General features: G+C 54.9%; 1 protein-coding gene across 1 annotated transcript; it reads left to right on the forward strand.

Annotated features, from left to right (window-relative positions):
- Positions 1–376: 376 nt before the first annotated feature.
- Positions 377–23,189, forward strand: ERBB2 (erb-b2 receptor tyrosine kinase 2). Its single transcript, XM_012765896.3, has 27 exons — positions 377–671; positions 6,914–7,065; positions 7,942–8,146; positions 8,912–9,046; positions 9,384–9,452; positions 9,641–9,756; positions 9,896–10,037; positions 11,224–11,343; positions 11,636–11,762; positions 13,269–13,342; positions 13,431–13,521; positions 13,752–13,951; positions 14,306–14,438; positions 14,522–14,612; positions 15,235–15,395; positions 17,616–17,663; positions 18,689–18,827; positions 18,908–19,030; positions 19,284–19,382; positions 19,601–19,786; positions 19,898–20,053; positions 20,169–20,244; positions 20,535–20,681; positions 21,078–21,175; positions 21,355–21,543; positions 21,809–22,061; positions 22,194–23,189. The coding sequence occupies exons 1-27, from the start codon at positions 599–601 to the stop codon at positions 22,544–22,546; spliced, it is 3,756 nt and encodes a 1,251-aa protein (XP_012621350.2). The 5' UTR covers positions 377–598; the 3' UTR covers positions 22,547–23,189.
- Positions 23,190–23,312: the final 123 nt, after the last annotated feature.

A 23,312-nucleotide genomic window follows, 5' to 3' on the forward strand; every position in this document is an offset into this window, starting at 1 on the left:
CACACCCCCGTCCTTGACTGTCAATTTTACTTGAGGATGTGGTGGGAAAACCATTATTTGATCTTAAAACAAATAGGCATGCGATGGAGTAGGATGCAAATTCTCCAGGAATGTTTAAGATAAAACCTGATACTTAAAGGGGAGTTAAGAAGGGCAGCCTAGAGTGTTGGCCCTCCTCTCCCCGGGGAAGGGTGCAGAATCGCCCTTCTCGGTTTTGAGGGAAATGTGTGAGAACTGCTGCGGGCAACCCAGGCGTCCGGGCGCTGGGAGGGACGCACCCAGGCCTGCGCAGAGAGGGAGAAAGTGAAGCTGGGAGTTGCCACTCCCAGACTTGTTGGAATGCAGTTGGAGGGGGCGAGCTGCGAGCGCGCTTGCTCCCAATCACAGGAGGAGGAGGAGGTGGAGGAGGAGGGCTGCGTGAGGAAGTATAAGAATGAAGCTGTGGAGCTGAGATTCCCCTCCCTCGGGACCGCAGAGACCAGGAAAGCCCCCCGGCAGCCGCGCGCCCCTTCCCTGGGGGCCCTTCCCGGCGCCCCGCGCCCGCACCCTCGCAGCCGGGTCCAGCCGGAGCCATGGGGCCGGAGCCGCAGTGAGCACCATGGAGCTGGCGGCCTGGTGCCGCTGGGGGCTCGTCCTCGCCCTCTTGCCCCCCGCAGCCGCGGGCACCCAAGGTGGGTCTGGTGTGGGGAGGGGATGGAGCAGCGGCGGGACCCGGGCGCCTGGGTCCCCCGGGCCGGCGGGGACAGAGGGGCCGGGATGAGCTCTCCCACCTCGAAGTTTCGGACAGTCGAGGTGCTCCGGGCAGCAGGGCCCTCAGGCGGGAGGGGGCCAAAGAGGGAGGCGCAGGGGGGCAGTTACACTGAATCGGCTCGAGGTGGCCCATTCCAGAGACTGGCGCTTTTTAGACTCCGGGAGAGCTGCGGGAACTTGTCAAAAAAGTTCTCTGGAATTGTTCAGAAAGTTTTCCCCCAACGGGTGTATTGCGTAGTGAGCGCGCGCGTGTTTTTCCCCTTTCTTGAGCCCCTCAAGCGTTCTCAAAGCTTTTCCAGTTGGCAGCCTCCGCCTCCGGACCGGACTGGGCTGGATTCCTCGGGGGTCCCCTCTGCCCTGCCCCTCCCCCGCCCCCTCCCGCCCCCCTCCGGCCGATTGGGTTTGGCCGCTCCAGCTTCGGCCCGGCCGGGTGTGGAGGGGGGAGGTGGGGAGAGCAACCTGTCCTGCGAGAGCCGGGGAGAAAAGGGTGGCCGGCGAGCTGCGGAGTTGCCTCATGCTGGGGTCTGGGTTGGGGGCAGGGGGAGAGGTTTGTTTTGAACAGATTTCTGTCCGGCCAGCTTAGGGGCTGTGTGCTTTGTGACTTTTGGAGCGCGTGGACTATGGAGCATAGTGGTGGGTTTCCTGGGGTGTAAAGAGGGAGCCTCCGTTCCAAGCGAGGGATCCCCGGGCAGTTGGAGGGGAAGGGAGGCTAAAGAAATAAGGCCAGATGGGAGTATGCAGAGGGCTGGGTTGTTCTGCCTTTTCCTTCGTGCAGTGTGTGGGGCAGGCTGACGTGGGGGCAGTGTGTATTTTGACCCATCTGTCCACCTATTTGCAATAGTGATAAAAAGCTAACATATATTCTGTGCCAGGTATAATCTGCCAGGTACTATGTATGGGGGGGCTCTGTTTTGCGTGCATTTTCCTTGAATCCTAGAAAAATCCTACAATAGAAGTTCTACTAGCATTCCCATTTTCCAGGTGAAAACCTGGACTTAACGAAATTTGAGTAGCAGTCAGTAAGTGGTGGGCCCCAGATTGGACCCCCCAAATCACTGTGTTAATCGACTTGGAATGATGGGGGGCACTGCTCCCTGAATCACTGGGCCGTGGGGAAGACAAAATGGGAGTGTTCTGGGAGTAGTGGGTGGTCTCCATAGGTCAGGGAGTCTGGGCAGGGGGTGGGTGTCGCCTTGTCTGTGTGTTGCCTGTGGGGCCCTCTGTCAGTGCATTGCTGTGTTATCCCAGGGACATCAGAGTGTGTGTGTGTGTGTGTGTGTGTGTGTGTGATGCAGCGTGACTATGCTAGGGTGTTCCTGAGTTGTGTGGTCCGTGTGTGTGTCTGGGCTTTGTGTTGCCAAACAGCAGTCTCCCTGCTGACCTGGGGACACAGGCTGAACTCTGTCCTCTCCAGGAACTCCTTCAAGGTGCTGGGCCAGATCTGCTGTAAACAGCGGGAGGTGGCCCCATGCCTGCTTCTGGGGAGAAGGCTCTTTTCCCTGAGCCTATCCCTCCCCTCCCTGTTTCCCAGGCAGGCATCTTCACCTCTGACCTTCTGATGAGTAGGGTGAGGCCAGGCTGGGCTATAGGGTAGAGTGGCTGCCCTCTGCTTCGTGGCCTTGGAGTCAAACAGGCAGGGAGTGGCAGTTGCTGCAGAGCTGGGATCTGAAGGGTGGGTTCTCGGGACTAGGGCCTGCTCAAGTCTTCACCCCTCCACCTGCACTGCTGTGTGTGTGACGCAGGAGATGGTTGAAAAGGCAGTGCACCAGCCAGCTGCCTCTAGCACCCAAATTATATCCCAGGGCTGAGGGCTGGGCCAGGAATGTGGGAGAAGGGGAGAGCTGGGAGAAGGCCCAGGGGGTCAGGGTTTTGCTGAAACCTTTTCTTAGAGGTCGAGGCTTTGCAAATTGTGGCAAACACATCATTTTAATTTTGCAGAGCTCACTCATATTTTAATTCCAATATGATTCTCCCAACAGCCTACTCTCTTTTTACTATACTTAGGGAAAGTACTCATTTTAATATTCAAGAAAAAACAATTAAAAAGATAGGATCAAATGTAAAAAGTAAATACATTGCATTCCAAAGTCAATACAAAACACTTTTTATTCTCTCTTAGTTTGAGATTACCCATATTCCTGCTTCACAAACCTCTCTTGCCTTCACTTTTAAGAAAGGTATATTGTGCTTCCTAAATGCTAGGCTTTTATTCCTTAGATTGTTTCATTTCATCTCTGCAAGAATCCTGTGAAATGGGTACACACAGATGAGAAAACTGAAATTCGGAGAAATGAAGCAACTTATCCAAGGCTTCCCAGCTATCCCATAATGCCCAGGGCATTTTTGGACCCTCATGGGGTGGCATTAAGAGGTGGTCAAAGTCTTATTCCTTTCAACTGGAGTGCTTTGAGCAAAGCCTTAGGGGCCAGCAGGAGGCTAGATGGAACTAGAGGTGAATGACCTTCCCATCCATGTATGTGGTCTATAGAATGTGGGGCTGAGCTGGGGGGCTCTGAGGTCCCCTCCTGGCTGTGGAGTCCTTGCCCTTCCTGTGCAGCCCATGTCTGCCTTCCTCTTGGGCCTTCCCAGCATGGCAGGGGGCTGAGGGCAGGAGGGGGAAGAGGCCACAGTGGCACGCAGGGCTGTGAGCAAGGGAGACAGCTGGAGTGGAAGCCTGAGAGGCCAGTGTGGGGCTGGGGCTGGGAGGTTGGGGTAGGGTCTAGGGTAGCTGTGCCTGGCCCTGGGTGATGGAATGGTCTGGAAAGAGATCCCCCTCCCTGACTTCCTCCTATAGGAAGCTTCTCTGGAGTGATACCTTCATCTTTTGTTAGGCTGCCTATCCTCCCCACCCCTGGGAAGAGAGCTGAGGTAGGGACAAGCGATGTGTGCTCTTTTAAGGAGTGGGAGAATTATTATAGCTAAAGTTTGTGTTGTCCCAGTTCTGTTTACAAAGCCTCGTCATGTTTACAGACTGCTTCAAGATTCATTATCTCATTTAACTCTCATATACCTTCTCGAAGGGAGTAAGAGTTGTTGCAATCAAGTTTGGGTCAGTAAACATTCAAGTGCTCTCTTAAGTCACAGGCACCGCTGTGCATAGAGAGGAATCTGGCTTAGCTTCTGCCCTGGAGGTCTAGGGACTTGCTCAAGGTCGCGCAGTGAGTAGCTGAGCTAGTGTTCTGGTCTGAAGACTCTGAGCCCGCGCCCTAGTCTGATACGCCAGGTGTGTGTGGTGGGCAGGTCCTGGCATCACCAGAATGGGCTCTGGCCCCCTGGGTCTGGAGGGGTGAGCTGAGGGGCTGCAGGTGCTTTTACTGGTAATGTTCACGGGAACCAGTGGAAGTGTTGGCTTTTCTGCTTCGAGGAAGAGAAGCAGCTGTGGTTGCAGGCCATTGGGGAGAAGAGAACTCATTTGAGAGAACCTCTAGGGGGCAAGGGCCAAACTCTGACCACTAAATCCAGCAGGAGGGACATGTAGGACTGTGACCATCTCTGAGCAGAGGGAGGGATACCATGACCTCAACTGGTCCCTTTTGGTTTGGAGACTCTTGGCTGGATTTCATTTATTCACTCATTCAGCAAACACTTCCCAGTGCTCCCTCTGGGCCCTGCCCTGGCTCTGGGCTGGTCCTGCCACACACTCTTTGCCCTGGAAAGTTGGAGGTTGGGGCTCCTGAGGGCCAGGGCCCTGGAGACAAAGAACACCCTGGTGTGGAATTAGGACTTTCTACCCCCAAGAAAATCAGTGGGGCCAGGGTAGATGCAGGACTGAGGTGAGGACTGGTTGTGGGAGACTGGTGAGGAGATAGAGGATGGGAGGAGGCATCAAGAAGACCCTGGTGTCCCTTCCAGGTGGCGGGGAGATGAGCCAGCAGGCCTGCAACTCCCCAGGAGCAGGGCTCAGGGCACCAGTTCTCCACCTGTCCGCGCACAAACGCTTTAAGAATCTTAATCAGACTCAAATTGGCCACAAATCTGGTAAACAAACTCTCTAGTGGGGTGGGACTGCCACCCTTCTGACCGTCCTGCCCAGCCCAGCCACCTTGCCCTGCCTAGAGCCCGTGTAATGTCTGTCAGTGGCATCAGGAGAGTGAGGGTGTGTTTATGTTGGCGTGGGGCATGGGGTGTTTGTGTGTGTGTGCAGTTAGGCCTAGTGGGAGGAATGTGGAGTCTAAAGTCAGACAGCCCTGAGTTCAAATTCTACCTGTACTGCTCACACGCTTTATGACCTTAGGAGCATCTAACCCCTGCCAACCTCAGTTTTCTTCTTTGATAAATGGGGGTTGCAGTGCCAGTCCCTAGAGGACAGTTATGAGGATCCACCCAGAGTGCCTGCAGGGAGCACAGCAGGTGCTGCACCCAGTTTAGGTGGCTGCACTTGGGTCCCATTGTTGTTGTTTTCCTATTGCCTGGCTGCACAGTTGGTGTCCCTTGGAGAGGACCTGCAGGGGGTGGAGTCAGCCCCTGCCCCAGCCCTGCGGGGACACTGGGCTTGGCCAGGGCCTGGGGTCTGGGCCTGGAGACAGCTGTGCCTATGAGGCAGCTGAAGCCCTGAGGCCGGGGGAGGTCCTGGCAGCAGGCGTTATTTTGGGCCTGGTCTGCCACCCCCTGCTCCTGTTCCTCTTGGGAGTCTGTGGGGGGAGGGGCTGAGGAAGAGGAGAGGGTGCGAGTGGGTGAGGCCTGGAGTGGGGAGGCAGCAGTCTCCCTCTTCTCCATCGGGGACTTGGACCCTGGAGTTCTATTTCTAGGCTCTCGCCTTCCTCTTTGCTTCCTTCCCTGGCTTCCCAGAGGGCGGGAATTGAGACCACTGTGGATGTTACTGGGAGGCTACCAGTTTGAGGCCATTGGCCCAGGCTGGTGGGACCTGGGGGCTTGCCTTACCCGCCTTTCCCCAGCTCTCTGGAGGCAGGGGCGTGTCTCATCCCCCCTAGAGATTGACCTTAGGTTCCAAGTTTCCGGGAGAGCAGGGCCTCTGGTGTCAGACCCCAGAGCCGGCCCCTGTGCTTTCCCTGAACTGCGTGTAGTCTGCGGGAGGTGGAGCAGTGACCAACAACAGGAATTCCGGGCAGCTCAGGCACCTGTGGGCCTGTGGATCGAGGGTGCCCTCCACACCCCCACCCTCCAGCCCAACCTCCTGAGCAAGACACGCTAGGTGATTCATCTTCTCACCAGAGCAGAAAAACGAGTTCCACTGGGCACTTTAATCTCCCCCTTGCTGGCAGACATGCTGCTAGCTACTTGGAGCGCCCCTGGGGGTCGTTTACCCCTCTAGTGTCCCTGGTGTGGTGGGTACTTCAGGTCACAAGGACACCAGGCTGGGGTGCAGGTGGGCCACGCTTGGCAGTTCCTCTTGATGCCCCTTGAGCGATGGCCGGCGTGGGGCGGTTACACAGGCTGACGTAGTGCCTTTGTGGCAGGAGTTTCGTGGCACAGACTCTGCCAGCTGGTTCTGGAGCCTTGCCCCGAGGAGGTGGCGAGGGTGAGGGTGGCAGCGCAGGAATTCTTGGGCACGCATCTCCCTGGCCCAGGCTCCGCCGCCTGGGTCCCGATGCCCACAGCTGGGGCCTGATGCTCCTCTTCTCTACCTGGGGAGTTCCAGAGGTCTCTATGGTGACCAAGCCCCTCGTGGCATCCGTGCCCCAGCTATGACTTTACGTTGTGGGTGGCATTACAGGGTGGTATCCCTTGCCAGGAGGTTGACAAGTGGGCGTGTTGGAATGGCCTAGGGAGAATGCCCCAAGTTTGTTTGCTTGGGAAGAGGGGCAGGGGGTATCCAGAGGATTCATGATTCATCATCGCCTCTCTTGGGGGATTTTTACCCCTTGGCCCTGACTTGTGCCTGTGGGACAAAGAGGCTTTCTTTGCCAGCCAGCACCCTGTATTGGTGGGCAGACTCCATGGGGCTGTTTCACTGGGGGCCCCTGTGGATACCCAGAGCGGGCCCAGCCGCAGGGGGCCTCTGATTTCCTTCTTCTTCCCAAACACACGAGCTTTCTTGTGCTGCTAACTCTGCAGCTGCACGGGATGTGGCAGGAGGGGTCCTTCAGTCATGCTTTCTCCCTGTCTGAGGCAGCATGACTCTGGGGAGTGAGTGTGGATGGGGGACCAGGTCAGAGAAGGTCACTGGGCAGTGTTCTCTGACCCACCTGCTCCCTCCTGGCAGTGTGCACCGGCACAGACATGAAGCTGCGGCTCCCAGCCAGTCCTGAGACCCACCTGGACATGCTCCGCCACCTCTACCAGGGCTGTCAGGTGGTGCAGGGTAACCTGGAACTCACCTACCTGCCCGCCAATGCCAGCCTCTCCTTTCTACAGGTAAGGCCCGTGGGCAACTCAGCTAGGCCCTGCCTTCAGCTGGGCTGAGCCCACCTTATGGGTGGGTGGGAGAAGAAGGTACCCTTCCCTGTATTTTCTCTTTTGTTGTCGTTCCTGAGCCAGAAAGTACTTTCTAATATCTAACCCCCATCTGATCTACTGTAAAATCAATTGACTCCCTCTCTGTAATGTGGCCAGCCATGGACATCTCTGGATGAGATGCATCTGTGTTTCTGCTACATTTTGCACTCTCTTGCCAGTACAATCACTTCCCCCGTCCAACTGCCCCAGCTACTAACCCTGTCCCACCGACAGTGGGAGATGTGGATTGTAGGTCTAGTTCTGCCTCTGATGAGTCATGAGAATGTGGTCTAGACCCTCAGCTTCACGGAGTCTCAGTTTCCCTATCTGTATCTTGGAAACAATAGGCATCCTGGGAGACCCATTGTGAAGATTAAGAGAAATTTCTATGAAATGGTTATTTGCAGGAAGAGTGGAAGCCAGCTGGCTGGGGTGTGTCCTGGGTGCTGGAGTGGGGCCATGTGTGCATTGCTTGGGCTGCTAAACTGCAGACGTCATCTCATCCAGGCCTTTCCTTTTGCAGATGAAGTAACTGAGATGCAGACAGGGAGGGACACTAACTCCCAGTCCACAAAGTGCTCCCCCACCATTATCTCTCTTGATCACACAGGAATCTGGTGATGAGGTGGGGAGCGGCCTTGATCTCCATTTCATGTATGAGAGACCAGGTCTGCTTTGTGGCTGGGGGCTTTGCCCAAGATCCCCAGGCATTGGGGATCCCTAAGGAGGCCTTGGGGTGGCAGTGTTCCAGGGTCCTGGCCTGCCTCAACCCCACTGTGGTCTGTCCCCTCCCAGGACATCCAGGAGGTGCAGGGCTACGTGCTCATCGCTCACAACCGAGTGAGGCAGGTCCCACTGCAGAGGCTGCGGATTGTGCGAGGCACCCAGCTCTTTGAGGACAGCTATGCCCTGGCCGTGCTAGACAATGGAGACAATGCCACTCCCGCCACAGGAGCCTCCCCAGAAGGGCTGCGGGAGCTGCGGTTTCGAAGCCTCACAGGTGACCCTGACCATCATTGCAACCTTCTCTTGGTTATTTAGAGCTGATCAGGGCCACTGCTAGCCACGGGGAGGCTTTGTGTGAATTAGAAATGGTGTCCCCTCTGGGTGGACACAGGTAGAGCCGGGGAAGACATCCTGAGAAGATTAGGAAAAGATTTTCATTCTCCCTAGGAAGTTGCAGCCTGCATCAGCACACATAATATAATCACTGGAATGCAGTCCGGGTTTTTGCCCCCACTTGGCTGAGAGCAACTGTGCAGCGAACAACCCTGGAGCTCATGGTGTCCCAAACTCTGGGTGCCAGGTGCTTTGCATGCACGACCCCATCTCAGTCATGCTACATTCCTGCAAGTCAAGCATTGGCGATATTCTCATTTTACAGATGACAAAACTGAGGCTTGCCAAGGATAAGTGACAAAGATCACACAGCTAGTTAGTGGTGGGGCTGGGTTTCAGATGCCACAGTCTCTCTTTTACCCACCAAGCAGTGTGCACAGGGTAGGGGTGAGAGGGAGGTGAGAGCTCATGTCCACAGGGACATCCAGACCCTGACATGGACAGCTCACTCCTCCTGGGGTCTCACTGTGTTCATGTGTATGTGTTGGGGGGCAGTGCTAGAAGATGCAGGAGATACTTTCTCTCCTCCTGGGGTACCTGGGGCCTGTTGAAAAGGCCGGCTCCCCCTTAGAAGGCAGGAGAAACCTAAGGGAGGACAGCGGTGGTAGATGGGGAAGGGCTTCCCTCATCATTGCCCACCCCACAGAGATCCTGAAAGGAGGGGTCTTGATCCTGCGGAACCCCCAGCTCTGCCATCAGGACACGATTTTGTGGAAGGACATCTTCCACAAGAATAACCAGCTGGCTCGCACACTGATAGACACCAACCACTCTCGGCCCTGTAAGCCACACTCCTCCCTGCCTACAGCCCCTTCTCCCGGTCAGCCCGCCCCCCACCCCCAGTCCTGACTCACAGCCCCCAGCCCTACCGCCCCAGCCTCTGACAACACCCATCGCCTCTCTCTCAGTCCCCCCTGCCAGCTCTCTGCATCTCTTTGTCTCTGTGGTTCTCTGTCCCGTCTCCCTCCGCTTCTAGATTGTGCCTGTGGTTTCAGAGGCCTGTTTTCCTGTCTGGGTCCCTCCATCACTGTGCTTTCTGCCTCATGGCCCCTGTTGCTGTCCGTGTCTCTCTCCCTTGTCGACCTGTCTTCTCTCACTGGCTCTCTGGTTCTCCGCAGGCCACCCCTGTTCTCCAGCTTGTAAAGCCCCCCACTGCTGGGGAGAAAGTTCCGAGGACTGTCAGAGCTGTAAGTCTCAGGGAGGCCCCGAGTCTGGGGGGCTGGCTTAGGGTGGGACACAGGTGACATGGGAAGGGCCGGATAACAGGCTGGGGGGGGACGTCTTCCCTGGGGCAGGAGGTCTCCCCAGAAAGTGGTGCTGGGGAGGATCTGGTGCCAGCTGCTGCTCAGCCCTCATCCTGCTCTTTGCCCAACAGTGACACGCACCGTTTGTGCCAGTGGCTGCGCCCGCTGCAAGGGCCCACAGCCCACGGACTGCTGCCACGAGCAGTGTGCTGCTGGCTGCACGGGCCCCAAGCACTCGGATTGCCTGGTACGTGCCTCTGCCCTGCACTCGCTGGGCCCCACCCCTGGGGGGGCAAGGGGCAGGTGCCCTGCCTGGTACTGCCCGATTGCCCCTGGCACCCCAGGGAAGAACAGGGCAGTGACAATTAACTTCCTGTCTCCCCCAGGCCTGCCTCCACTTCAACCATAGCGGCATCTGTGAGCTGCACTGCCCAGCCCTGGTCACCTACAACACAGACACCTTTGAGTCCATGCCCAACCCCGAGGGCCGTTACACATTCGGTGCCAGCTGTGTGACTGCCTGTCCCTGTGAGTGCCGGGGAGATTGATTTATGTAAATAATAGCACGTTGTAAGTACTTTCTGTTCCTTGCTTTGGAGAACGTGTCATGACAGTTCGTGTCGAGCTCTGTCAAAGGCCATGGAGCAGGTGGCAGCTGAGAAAGAAAGCTAAGAGCCCAGACTTCAGAGCCAGACCACCCGGGTTTGAAACCTGGCTCACCACTTAGTAGTTTTGTGGCCTTCTCCTTGCTGTGCCTCAGTTTCCTCATTTGTAAAATGGAGGCAAGAATAGTCCTAACCTCATATAGAATTTGAATGAGTTAACATTTGTAAAGCTTTTAGAACAGTGCTCAGTGTATGCTGAGTGCTTCTGAATGCTGGCTTTTATTCTATGGTCTGGGTAGATCAGGGTGTTATTTAACAGCTCCCCTGTTCACTGATGGGCATTTTAGGACTGGGCTCAGACCTGGGATGCCCCTTTCCTCCCATGGGAACAGGATGGGGACCTTCAGGTCCTGGCTGTACCTCCTTGCAGTGGATGAGAGGACAAAGTGTAGAGCCAGATTGTTTGGGTTCAAATCCTGGCTCCTCTACTCACTAGCACAATGACCTTGAATAATTTACATAACTCTTGCACTTTGGTTTCCCTTTTTACAAAATAGGAATCTAGCAGTGCTGATCACATATGGTTGTTGTAAGGAGTATGGGAATGTCAAGTGCTCACACATGTAGTAAGGGCTTTTATTTATTTATTTATTTATTTATTTATTTATTTTGAGACAGAGTCTTGCTTTGTTGCCCAGGCTAGAGTGAGTGCCGTGGCGTCAGCCTAGCTCACAGCAACCTCAAACTCCTGGGCTCAAGCAATCCTGCTGCCTCAGCCTCACGAGTAGCTGGGACTACAGGCATGTGCCACCATGCCCGGCTAATTTTTTCTATATATATTAGTTGGCCAATTAATTTCTTTCTATTTATAGTAGAGACGGGGTCTCGCTCTTGCTCAGGTTGGTTTTGAACTCCTGACCTTGAGCAATCCACCCGCCTCGGCCTCCCAGAGTGCTAGGATTACAGGCGTGAGCCACCTCGCCCGGCCTATAGTAAGGGCTTTTAAGAGTTGGTTGATATTATTCTTATTGTACCTGGGCATGGTGACACTGCTCATGGTGGCACATGAAGGGCTGGGGCACATGGATACACATTCCTGATCTCCACAGACAACTACCTGTCTACGGATGTGGGATCCTGCACCCTGGTCTGCCCCCTGCACAACCAAGAGGTGACAGCTGAGGATGGATCACAGCGGTGTGAGAAGTGCAGCAAGCCCTGTGCCCGAGGTGCCCACTCACTGCCCCTGGGCCAGCTGCAGTTCCTGTCCCTCTGCACACCCAGCCTAGTCCAGCCCACCCTGTCCTCACACCCTCCTGGGACCCTGTTCTTTTCTGCCACTATCTCTGCCCCTGGCCCTGCCTAGTCCCAAAGTTTCCCCATATTTCCTGCCTCTGTGGGGAGGAGGCCTGTGGCCCCAGGCAGGGACTGCTGACAGGACCCCGGTGCCCATGTGGCTGCTGCTCAGTCCCACTAGGAAGGCTGAGATGGCCCCTCACCACCTGCCCCCCACTCCCGCAGTGTGCTATGGTCTGGGCATGGAGCACCTTCGGGAGGCGAGGGCTGTCACCAGTGCCAACATCCAGGAGTTTGCTGGCTGCAAGAAGATCTTTGGGAGCCTGGCATTTCTGCCGGAGAGCTTCGAAGGGTAAGGGTGTGCACAGGGGCCTGAGGCAGTGTCAGGACAGACCCAGAGTCCTGAGGACCGAGATGTGGCAGCATCTCTGGGGGATGATGGAGGCAGAGGTGGGAGGCCAGGAATGCAAAGGTGGGTGGTGGGAGAGCAGAGGCAGCAGGGACATGGGCGGGGGGTGGGGAGTATTATTTTTGTAAATGATGTTATCTGTGAACATGGACTTGTATGGAGGTGAATGCATAAACAAGTGTTGGTATAGCCATGCAATGAAATTCTACTCAGCAACAAAAAGAAATGAACTACTGATACACACAATATGAATGAATCTCAAAGACATTATGTTGAGCTAAAGAAGCCAGGCACAAGATTCCATACTGTGTGATTCCCTTTATGTGAAGCTCTGGACAGACAAAACTACTCCGTGGTGACAGAGATCAGAGAATAGTGCTGCCCTGGGATGGGCAGCCTTCCCTGCAAAGGGAAGGACACAAGGGAAATTTCTTGGGTGATGAAAATGTTCTGAGTATTGATTGGGGCGGGAGATACAGGAGTGAATGCATCTGTCAAAATTCATCAAACTGTACACCGAGAGTCTGCATTTTGTTGTATGTAAATTATACTTCAATTTAAAAAATGCATTAAAAAAAGAAAAAAATTCCCTTTCATACTTCCTTTACCTCTATACCTCTTTACCTCTATACCTCTTTACCTCCTTTCCAGAGGGTACCATTGTTAAGTTTGTGTGTGTTCATGGAGAACATTTATATATGTGTAGACACACACACGGAGAGACACAGTTGTAACGGTTTTGCTGGGGAGGTTGGTTTATGTATTGTGAGTGCTGTCTGCCCCTTGCTTTGGGGAGCCAGTCGAGCTGCCTTCTTTCAACAGCTGTGGAGCAGGTGGCAGCAAATTGAGGCAGCTAAGAGCCCAGACTTAAAAGCCAGACTGCCCAGGTTTGAAACCTGGCTCCACCACTTACTAGGCACGTGACTTTCTTGCTGTGCCTCAGTTTCCTCATTAGTCACTGGGGGCAAGAATAGTCCTAACCTCATAAGGGGTTATAAAACTTGAATGAGTTAGTATTTACAGTGCTCTTAGAACAGTGCCTGGCAGATACTAAGTGCTCCTAAATGTCAGTTTTTACTCTGTGGTCTGGAGAGATCAGGGTTTGAACAGCTCACCTATTTCCTGATGGACGCTTAGGTCATTTTCAGTTTTCGCTCTTACTAACAGTACTGCCTCGTGCTTGCCTCTGAACAGAGGCCAGTGTCTCTCTAGGCCACATTCCTAGAAGTAAGATTTCTAGATCAAAGGGTATAAATACTGTTTTGATAGATCCTGCCAAATAAGGCCTGGGCTTTGAAGTTCTCAGGATGGGAACAGCCGGGCTCGATCAGCAAAGGGCTTAAGTGACGGCATTAAGGGTGGGGTGGGGAGTGGGAGGCAGGCCCAGCTCTGGGGGTGATGCCCACTCTCCTTTCCTGGCCCTACTGACTCTTCTCCTGACAATTCTAGGGACCCAGCCTCCAACACCGCCCCCCTCCAGCCAGAGCAGCTCCGAGTGTTTGAGACCCTGGAGGAGATCACAGGTGGGCTGTGTCTCTCTGCATCCCGCTCCTCAGGGGCTGGGGGTCCTCGTCCTGTGCCCACACCCCTAATCTCACCCTCTGCCTGCAGGTTACCTGTACATCTCAGCGTGGCCAGACAGCCTGCCTGACCTCAGTGTCTTCCAGAACCTTCAAGTAATCCGGGGACGAGTTCTGCACGAGTGAGTATGGGGGAGGGGGGCCTGATGGGGAGGAGTCCCAGGAAAGAGTCCCTGTGAGAAGCTTTGGGCATAGGGGAGTATTCCTGTTCCCCAGGGACACAGCAGTAACCTTTCCATGACAGCTTGCAGAATGTGCTGGGGACAGGAGAAGGTGAGGGCAACCCTTGCTGACAGGGAAGGGGCCAGGGGTCAGTGGCCCACCTGGCAGCTGAGCACCCCTCCTCCCATAGTGGCGCCTACTCGCTGACCCTGCAAGGACTGGGCATCAGCTGGCTGGGGCTGCGCTCGCTGCGGGAACTGGGCAGCGGCCTGGCCCTCGTCCACCGCAACGCCCGCCTCTGCTTCGTACACACGGTGCCCTGGGACCAGCTCTTCCGAAACCCACACCAGGCCCTGCTGCACACTGCCAACCGGCCAGAGAACGAGTGTGGTAAGACAGGGAGCATGGTGCTGCACACGCCAGCACACGGGAGTGCCCAGGGGGCCTGGCAGCAGCTCTCTTGGACTTGTACAGACTGCCTGTCCTTGTGTACTGATCTTGACTCTGCTCTGCCTGGTTTGGCCTCTTGGCATGGCTTCTAGCTGGGTCCTACCACACTGCCCTTGGCATTGTTCCCTTTCCCTCTCTGTTTCTGGAATCTCAGAACTCTTCGTGTCCCTGCACTGGCCAGCACCTGTCCCCACCCTTCCAGCCCAGAGCCACACCCACAGCCCCTTCCCCTGGTTCACTTGGACCTGGGGCCTCCCCTAAGAGTCCCCTCTGGTCTCTTCCTCCTCACTGCAGTGGGCAAGGACCTGGCCTGCTACCCGCTGTGTGCCCACGGGCACTGCTGGGGTCCGGGGCCCACCCAGTGCGTCAACTGCAGCCAGTTCCTTCGGGGCCAGGAGTGCGTGGAGGAATGCCGAGTACTGCAAGGGTATGTGGGGCAGAGGAGCGGGGCGGCTGGAGGGGTGCACAGCAGCTCTTCCCAGACGCCCTCAAAATTGTTCCTTTTCTCAGATTTCCCAGGGAGTATGTGAATGGCCGGCACTGTCTGCCGTGCCACCCTGAGTGTCAGCCCCAGAATGGCTCAGTGACCTGCTTTGGATCGGTGAGGTGCTGGTGGGCTCAGAGCTGGGTGGCAGGAAGGAGGGGACATTGCCGGGGACCTGGCAGGATGGGGAGAAACTGCAGGGTGTGCTAGAGGAGGGTGGTGGAAGGAGAGGGGAGCTGGGGGATCCCTGGGGCCCTTCAGACTGGGAAAGGTCCCAAGAGGCTTGAATTCTTGGCTATGGCTGTGCGAAGGTGGTTAGACCTGCTGGCTCAGGTGTTAGACTACCTGGATTCAAATCTAGGCTCTGCTGCCAACCTTGGTTTTCTCATTCCTAAAATGAATATGAAACTAGTACCTACCCTGCTGGGGTGTGGCGAGAATGAAATTAGACTGGGCTTGGCATAGTGCCTAAGCACTGAAAAGGCTCTCTGCAAAATGGTTATTGTTGTTACTCGCTGTTACACCTTAGATAATTCGTTTCCCTCTCCGGGTGCTTCTAGTTCTGCCTCTGAAGCCCCCCGCCAAGGGCCAGGCTTGAAGGAGGACCCCGGAGGGAGGGTCCACAGAGCCTGGGAGAAGAGCAGGGTGTTTATGCCAGGAGCAGGGTGAAAACAGCTGCTGCATAGCTATGGGAAGGGTCATAGTGCCAGCCCCCCACAAACCTTTTCTCCCCACCCAGGAGGCTGACCAGTGTGTGGCCTGTGCCCACTACAAGGACTCTCCCTTCTGTGTGGCTCGCTGCCCCAGCGGTGTGAAACCAGACCTCTCCTACATGCCCATCTGGAAGTTTCCAGATGAGGAGGGCACATGTCAGCCGTGCCCCATCAACTGCACCCACTCGTGAGTCTGGGGGCCTTTTCTGCGGAAAGGAGGGTTTTCCTTACAGGAAAGCTCTTATTGTAAAAGGGGAACAATGCTACCTTTTTCATATCTTTTTTCTGATCACAAAAATAACATGTTGTTAAAAATTTTAAATTAAAACATGTAATAGAGTCTGGGCATGGTGGCTCACACTTGTAATCCTAGCACTCTTGGAGGCCAAGGTGGGAGGATTGTTCGAGGTCAGGAGTTCAAGACCAGCCTGAAAAAATTAGCTGGATGTGGTGGTACTCACCTGTAGTCCCAGCTACTTGGGAGGCTGAGACAGGAGGATCGCTTGAGCCCAGGAGTTTGAAGTTGCTGTAGATGAGCTACCACACCTGGCCTAAACCCGAGTATCTAGGACTACAGGCATGTGTGTCACCATGCTCAGTTAATTTTTTCTATAGACTTTTAGTTGGCCAGTTAATTTCTTTCTATTTTTAGTAGAGATGGGGTCTCGCTCTTTTTTAAATTTTATTTGTTTATTTATTTATTTTGAGATAGAGTCTCACTTTGTTGCCCAGGCTAGAGTGAGTGCCGTGGCGTTAGCCTAGCTCACAGCAACCTCAAACTCCTGGGCTCAGGTGATCCTCCTGCCTCAGCCTCCCGAGTAGCTGGGACTACAGGCATGCGCCACCATGCCCTGCTAATTTTTTCCTCTATATATTAGTTGGCCAATTAATTTCTTTCTATTTATAGTAGAGACGGGGTCTCGCTCCTGCTCAGGCTGGTTTCAAACTGCTGACCTCGAGCAATCTGCCCGCCTCGGCCTCCTAGAGTGCTAGCATTACTGGCGTGAGCCACCGTGCCGGGCTGGGGTCTCGCTCTTGTTTAGGCTGGTTTCGAACTCCTGACCTTGAGCGATCCTCCCGCCTAGGATTACAGGTGTGAGCTACTGCGCCCGGCCTGCAAATTGCTTTTAATCACTTAACAGACTCCTGCAGTGTTTTTCCATGTTCCAACATAGTGATCTACCAACATAGTGATTAAAAATCACTGTAGATCTACAGTGCTATAGATCTACCAACATAGTGATTAAAATTTTTAATTTTTTTCATTTGGTTGTCTTTACACAGGAAACACATGAGTATGATCTTGTGATAAACATTTTCAGCAATATAAAAATATAAATGTTCAAAGCAAACATGTCCTTTCACTGCCCTCCCCTACCCACCCACTCTCTTCCCTTGCCAGGCAGACCCACTGCATTGGCTTTGGTGTGTTTGTCCTTCCACGCTTTTCTCTCCATACGCACATATACAGATTGCATTTATATTTGGCTGAGTCATATAAGATTGCTGTTAGTCTAAGTCAAAAACGGTCAAGAAACAGCAATTTTAGGCCTAGTGTGGTGGCTCACGCCTGTAATCCCAGCACTTTGGGAGGCCGAGGTGGGAGGATTGCTTGAACCCAGGAGGTTGAGGCTGCAGTGGGCTATGATTGTGCCACTGCACTCCAGCCTAGGAGATAGAGTGAGAACCTGTCTCTTACCAAAAACCCCAAACCACGGAACAGCCATTTCATATAGTTCCACTATGTATAATCAGATTTGTGTGTGTGTGTGTGTGTGTGCATTTTTCAATGTACATGGGATCATACTCTACATATTGTTCTGCATTTTGCTTTTTTACCCCCTACTTTATGTATTCTTTCTTATGAGTACATATAGATCTACCTCCTGTTTTTTTAAACTACTCTATCTGTAGCATGAATGTAATTTAACCCTGTTTCTATTTGAGGGATATTGTGCTTGTTTCCTTTGTTTGCACAGTTTTTGGCTGTTTAGGTCCATGTCCAAGTGAGTGTCCTTTTGCATGCCCCCTAGTGTGCAGGTGTTGGCGTTGAGAGGTGGAGCTGCTGGGTCATAAGTATTATTTAATAGGTGTTGCCAGACTGCTTCTGGAGAAATTGTACTAGGATAGGGAGGGGACAGTTGGGCTTTCAGAATTGATGCTTCTGGTGGCCACCCCTTCCGACCCACCACGGGGAGAAGGAGGAGAGCAGGGGCTGTGGGTTCCCAGACTGGAGAAGGAATCATTTGTGGGGTGGTAGAAAGCTCTGGTGACCTTGAGCCCAGTTTCTGCCTTTGTCAAATGGGGATAATAACCCAGCCACACCCACCTCCTGGGGTTGTTGTGAGGCTGGAGTGAACCCAGGAGGGTGGTTCCCAAGTTGTTGACGAGACTCTCTCTCCTGCAGCTGCGCGGACCTGGATGACAAGGGCTGCCCCGCTGAGCAACGAGCCAGGTCAGCCTGTTCCCCGGGATGTACCCACTTTTGCCCTTCACTTCTCCACTGGACCCCAGGCGGTCACTGCTGTGGGGAGGAGGGGTGTCCTGACATGACACATGTCCCTTCCCACCCACTGTGGATCCTCCTTCCAATTTGCTTCAATAAATGGACAGAGGAGCTGCTCAGGATGCTTGGGGTAGGGTATCGCAGGGACACATGGCTAAGACACCCAGTGCCTTCCCACCCTTGAGTAGCCTGGTGCAGGAAAATCTTGACTTGGGGGTGAGAAACTTGGCTAGAATATCAGAATCATTGGGTGCACATTCCTGGGCCCCACCCTGTGCAGCAGTCAGAATCTCTGGGGGTGGGGCTCCAGAATTGTGCACACAGACAGTCCCCAATTTACAACGATTGTACTTATGATTTTTCAACTTTATAGTGGTGTAAAAGCAACACACATTCAAGTACCTGGATAGCCGTTCTGTTTTTCACCTTCAGTGCAGTAGTCAATACATTGTATGAGATGTGCAACACTTTATTATAAACCAAGCTTTGTGTTAGATAATTCTGTCCAAGGGTAGGCTGTGGGCAGTGTAAGTGTTCTGAGCACGTTTAAGGTAGGTTAGGCGTCTTAAATGGATTTTCGATTTATGATATTTTCAACTTAACGATGGGTTTATTGTTAAGTCACAGATGTAGCCCCAATGTAAGAGCATTTGTATTAACAAGCTCTTTGTATTAACAATATTATTACACCACGAAGTTTTAGAGCCCTGAGTTAGAGCCAGGGGCAAGAGCAGAGAGAACTTGGAGATGCTGATGGAGAGGGCTTTGAATGCCTGCAAGAACTTTGGACTTTATTGTGGAGGCAGTGGGGAGCCAAGGCAGGTTTTTGAGTAAGAAAGAGAGGGTCAGAGCTGTGGTCACCCTTCCAGCTTCCCTTTCTCAATGTCGGGGATCTTTGTGTCTGTCCATGGGCCCCCCTCGTCCCTTCCACCCCAGACTGGCCTGCAGTCCCTGACTGTGACTCCCGCCCCCAGCCCTCTGACGTACATCATCCCTGCCGTGGTGGGCATTCTGCTGGCTGTGGTCTTGGGGCTAGTCTGTGGGATCCTCATCAAGCGAAGGCAGCAGAAAATCCGGAAGTACACGATGCGGAGGCTGTTGCAGGAAACAGAGGTGAGGCGGTGTGAAGGCCTCCCAGCCTGCTCGGGGCCCATGGCCAGCGCCCAGCACTGACCCTCCACCCCCTCGCCCAGCTGGTGGAGCCGCTGACACCAAGCGGAGCGATGCCCAACCAGGCTCAGATGAGGATCCTGAAAGAGACGGAGCTAAGGAAGGTGAAGGTGCTTGGATCCGGAGCATTCGGCACAGTCTACAAGGTCAGGGTCCAGGCCAGTTCCTGCGGCAGGCAGTCCCAGAGGGTGGGACGGTGCCTGGAGGGCTGTGGTCAGGAGTTCTGAAGAGAGGGCCAAGGGCTGGGGACAGTGTTGTTTGGGAGAGGGCAGTTGCAGAGGCGGGAACAAGGGGAGAGGGGCAGGCCTGGGGCTAGGGAAGGATGTTCAGAGCACAGATAGTGGCCTGGAAGGCAGGTGGGATCTGGCTTCTCGCTCACATCTTCGTCTTTCTGCCCAGGGCATCTGGATCCCTGATGGGGAGAATGTGAAAATCCCAGTGGCCATCAAAGTGTTGAGAGAAAACACATCCCCCAAAGCCAACAAAGAAATCTTGGACGTAAGCCCCTCCGCTCTCTCCTGCCAGCAGTATAGGAGGGACCCCCAGGTGCAGGTCGGGGCTCTGGGCTCTCTTTTCTGTGGATTGGGGAGATATGATTCTCCAAGCCCTGGCACTTAACCTCTGTGGTTAGCAATAGTTGCAGTGGCCCCTTAGGCAGGGTGTGTGGTTGGGGGTTTTTGGTCCTCTGTAGCTTCTCAGTGAACCCTCGCCCCCAGGAAGCATACGTGATGGCTGGTGTGGGCTCCCCGTATGTCTCCCGCCTCCTGGGCATCTGCCTGACATCCACGGTGCAGCTGGTGACACAGCTTATGCCCTATGGCTGCCTCCTAGACCATGTCCGGGAACACCGCGGGCGCCTGGGCTCCCAGGACCTGCTGAACTGGTGTGTGCAGATTGCCAAGGTATGCATGTAGGGGCCTGGGCTTGCAGCTCCCTTGGGAGCAAGTCCCTGTCTCTTCACAGGGCTGGGGGGGGGGCTCCCAGAAGGTCCACACTAGTGCCTGCCATTCCAGGGGATGAGCTACCTGGAGGATGTGCGGCTTGTGCACAGGGACCTGGCTGCCCGGAACGTGCTGGTCAAGAGTCCCAACCATGTCAAGATTACAGACTTTGGGCTGGCTCGCCTGCTGGACATTGATGAGACAGAGTACCACGCTGACGGGGGGAAGGTCAGAGGAGGGAGCAGACTGGGGCGGGTGGAGGGGTCTGGCCCCTGGGAGAACTCTGAGAATGGCCACCTCCCCACCACACCCAGCTAGAGGACTTCCTCCTCTGCTCTCCCAGGTGCCCATCAAGTGGATGGCGTTGGAGTCCATTCTCCGCAGGCGGTTCACCCACCAGAGTGACGTGTGGAGTTATGGTGTGTGCTGGGGAAGGTGGGGAGATGCTTGGGGGAGGATGAGAGCTAGGATGGGGAGGATTATGGGGCCACCTTAGCATGTGGGAGAGAAGGAAGGGGCTGCCTGTGCCCCACCCTGCAGGGTCTGTGTACATCCCTGAGACTGGGGAGAGACTGGATAGGTCCTGTCTCTTGACATCACATCTCCCCCTGCCATGGTGCTGGGCTCCTGGGAAGAGTCTCCGGGCTTTGCACACTAAAGGCCTGCTGGTCCCCCCCACCCTTGACCCCTGTCTCTGTCTCCGCCCTAGGTGTGACTGTGTGGGAGCTGATGACTTTTGGGGCCAAACCTTACGATGGGATCCCAGCCCGGGAGATCCCTGACCTGCTGGAGAAGGGGGAACGGCTGCCCCAGCCCCCAATCTGCACCATCGATGTCTACATGATCATGGTCAAATGTGCGTGGCTGAGCTGTGCTGGGAGGTGCTGAGTGGAGGGGCCCACAAGGGGCATGGGAGGGGAACAAAAGCAGGATGTATGTGGACCCAGGGCCCTGGTGTATTTAAAGGAGCCTCAAAAGCATCTCCTGTCCCTTCTGCAGTAAAGTCCAGAGGTTCTCTAGAGGAACAGTTAGAAAGAGACTTATATGCAAAATTAAAACGGGAAACTAGTAGAGATGCCCAAAGGTTCTGGCTCAAGACCCCCAGAGTCTGGTGCTGCTTCTCTAGCACCTGTGGGCTTTGGGCTATCTCTTGGGGTTGTCTAGACCAGGCTGGAGAGGGAGTGGGAGACGGAGTGGCAGCAAGCACACAGGCTGCACCCAGGACTAGATGCTGAGCTCCCTCCTGCCCCAGGTTGGATGATTGACTCTGAATGCCGGCCAAGGTTCCGGGAGTTGGTGGCTGAATTCTCTCGCATGGCCAGGGATCCCCAGCGCTTTGTGGTCATCCAGGTACTGGGCCTTTGTGCCCTATCCCTGCCTATGACTAAGAGAGCACCCTCCCTCCCCCCGCAGGGTGGGAAAGGGAGATGGCCCCTGGGTGCCAGCCTCTTGCCCTCTGCCAGCCTTCCCCGGAAGGCTGCACACTGGGCTGCGGAGGGGCTGCCACCCTGTGTCTCCCTCCTCCCCAGAATGAGGACTTGGGCCCGGCCAGCCCCTTGGACAGCACCTTCTACCGCTCACTGCTGGAGGATGATGACATGGGGGACCTGGTGGATGCTGAGGAGTATCTGGTACCCCAGCAGGGCTTCTTCTGCCCAGACCCTGCCCCAGGCGCTGGGGGCACAGCCCACCACAGGCACCGCAGCTCGTCCACCAGGGTCAGTGCCCTCGGTCACACTGTGGTGGCTGTGTTTGCTTACCTCCCTCCACCCCAATAAACTACGGCCCCTTTCTCTGACATTCCCCAACCATCACCTCTCACAGAGACCCCATTGTCCCTAAAGAGGATTCCTACTGCTTTCCAACACCTGTGACCCCATTCTCTCCATGGTGACTGTGTCATACCTCTCTTTTTCTCCTGTGATTCTGTCACCTCCCATGGAGTCCCCATCTCAGATCCATGACTTTCTCTCTTGTCCCTAGAGTGGCGGTGGTGAGCTGACGCTCGAGCTGGAGCCCTCCGAAGAGGAGCCCCCCAGGTCTCCGCTGGCGCCCTCAGAAGGGGCTGGCTCCGATGTGTTTGATGGTGACCTCGGAATAGGGGCAGCCAAGGGGCTGCAAAGCCTCCCTCCACATGACCCCAGCCCTCTACAGCGGTACAGTGAGGACCCCACAGTACCCCTCCCCACTGAGACTGATGGCTACGTTGCCCCCTTGACCTGCAGCCCCCAGCCTGGTATGGAATCCGGGCCCAAGCTAAGAGACTGGGAGGTGGGGAAATTGGGGATCCTTAGCCCAGGGTCCACTGTAGGGGCAGCAGACACCTGGGTTCTTTTCCCTAACAAGTCCCTGTCTCTTGCCCTTTCAGAATATGTGAATCAGCCAGATGTTCGACTGCAGCCCCTGCCCTTAGAAGGCCCCATGCCTCCTGCCCGACCTGCTGGTGCCACTATGGAAAGGCCCAAGACTCTCTCTCCAGGGAAAAATGGGGTTGTCAAAGACGTTTTTGCCTTTGGGGGTGCCGTGGAGAACCCTGAGTACTTGGCACCCCGGGGAGGGGCTGCCCCTCAGCCCCATGCTCCTCCTGCCTTCAGCCCAGCCTTTGACAACCTCTATTACTGGGACCAGGACCCACCAGAGCGGGGATCTCCACCTGGCACCTTTGAAGGGACTCCTACAGCAGAGAACCCTGAGTACCTGGGCCTGGACGTGCCAGTGTGAACGAGAAGGCCAAGTCCCCTGGGGCCCTGCTGTGCCTTGAGGGAGTGGGGAAGGCCTGACTTTTAGCCCATCACTACGTGGTGGGGGAGGGCCCTCCAGCCATATCCAGGGGAGCCTGCCATGCCAGGAACCTGTCCTAAGGAACTTGCTTCCTGCTCGAGTTTCCCAGTGGCTGACAGGAGCCCAGCATGGTGGAAGATGGCAGCATTGGGGAGCCCTGGTTGACTGTGAAGCTCTGTGGACTCCAGGGTCCAATGGATGCCACAGCCATAGTCGCATCACTGGAGGTAGCAGTCCAGCCTGGTGCTCTACTTCTGGCTCCTCAGTATTTAAGGATTTGGGGAAGCTTGCCTACAAGGGGAAGAGGTCCCAGGGGAACATCTAAGAACAAGAGCAACCCCTTCAGAGACTGTCCCTGACACCTACTGCTGCCCCCAGGAGGAAGAGAGCAGCAATAGCATCCAGATCCTGTCTTTGTACAAAGTGCTTTTTTGTTTTGTTTTTACTTTGTTGTTGTTTTTTTAAAGATGAAATAAACACCCAGGGGAGAGTGGGTATTGTGTGGAGTGGGAGGGGTTCCTGGGGCAATGATGTCCCTTCTCCACACCCACTTTCTCCATTTGCAAATATATTTTGGAAAACAGATGGGCACCAGCCTATGTCTGGGGGTGGTTCTGTGCCATCCCTTACTGCTCACCTTACACTCAACTCCTCTTTTCCTGGAGCGAGTGGCTAGGAATCTCCAGAAAGCTTGAATGAGGAAAGT

This window comes from Microcebus murinus, chromosome 18 (genome assembly GCF_040939455.1).
Source record: "Microcebus murinus isolate Inina chromosome 18, M.murinus_Inina_mat1.0, whole genome shotgun sequence".
NCBI classification, from domain to species: domain Eukaryota; kingdom Metazoa; phylum Chordata; class Mammalia; order Primates; family Cheirogaleidae; genus Microcebus; species Microcebus murinus.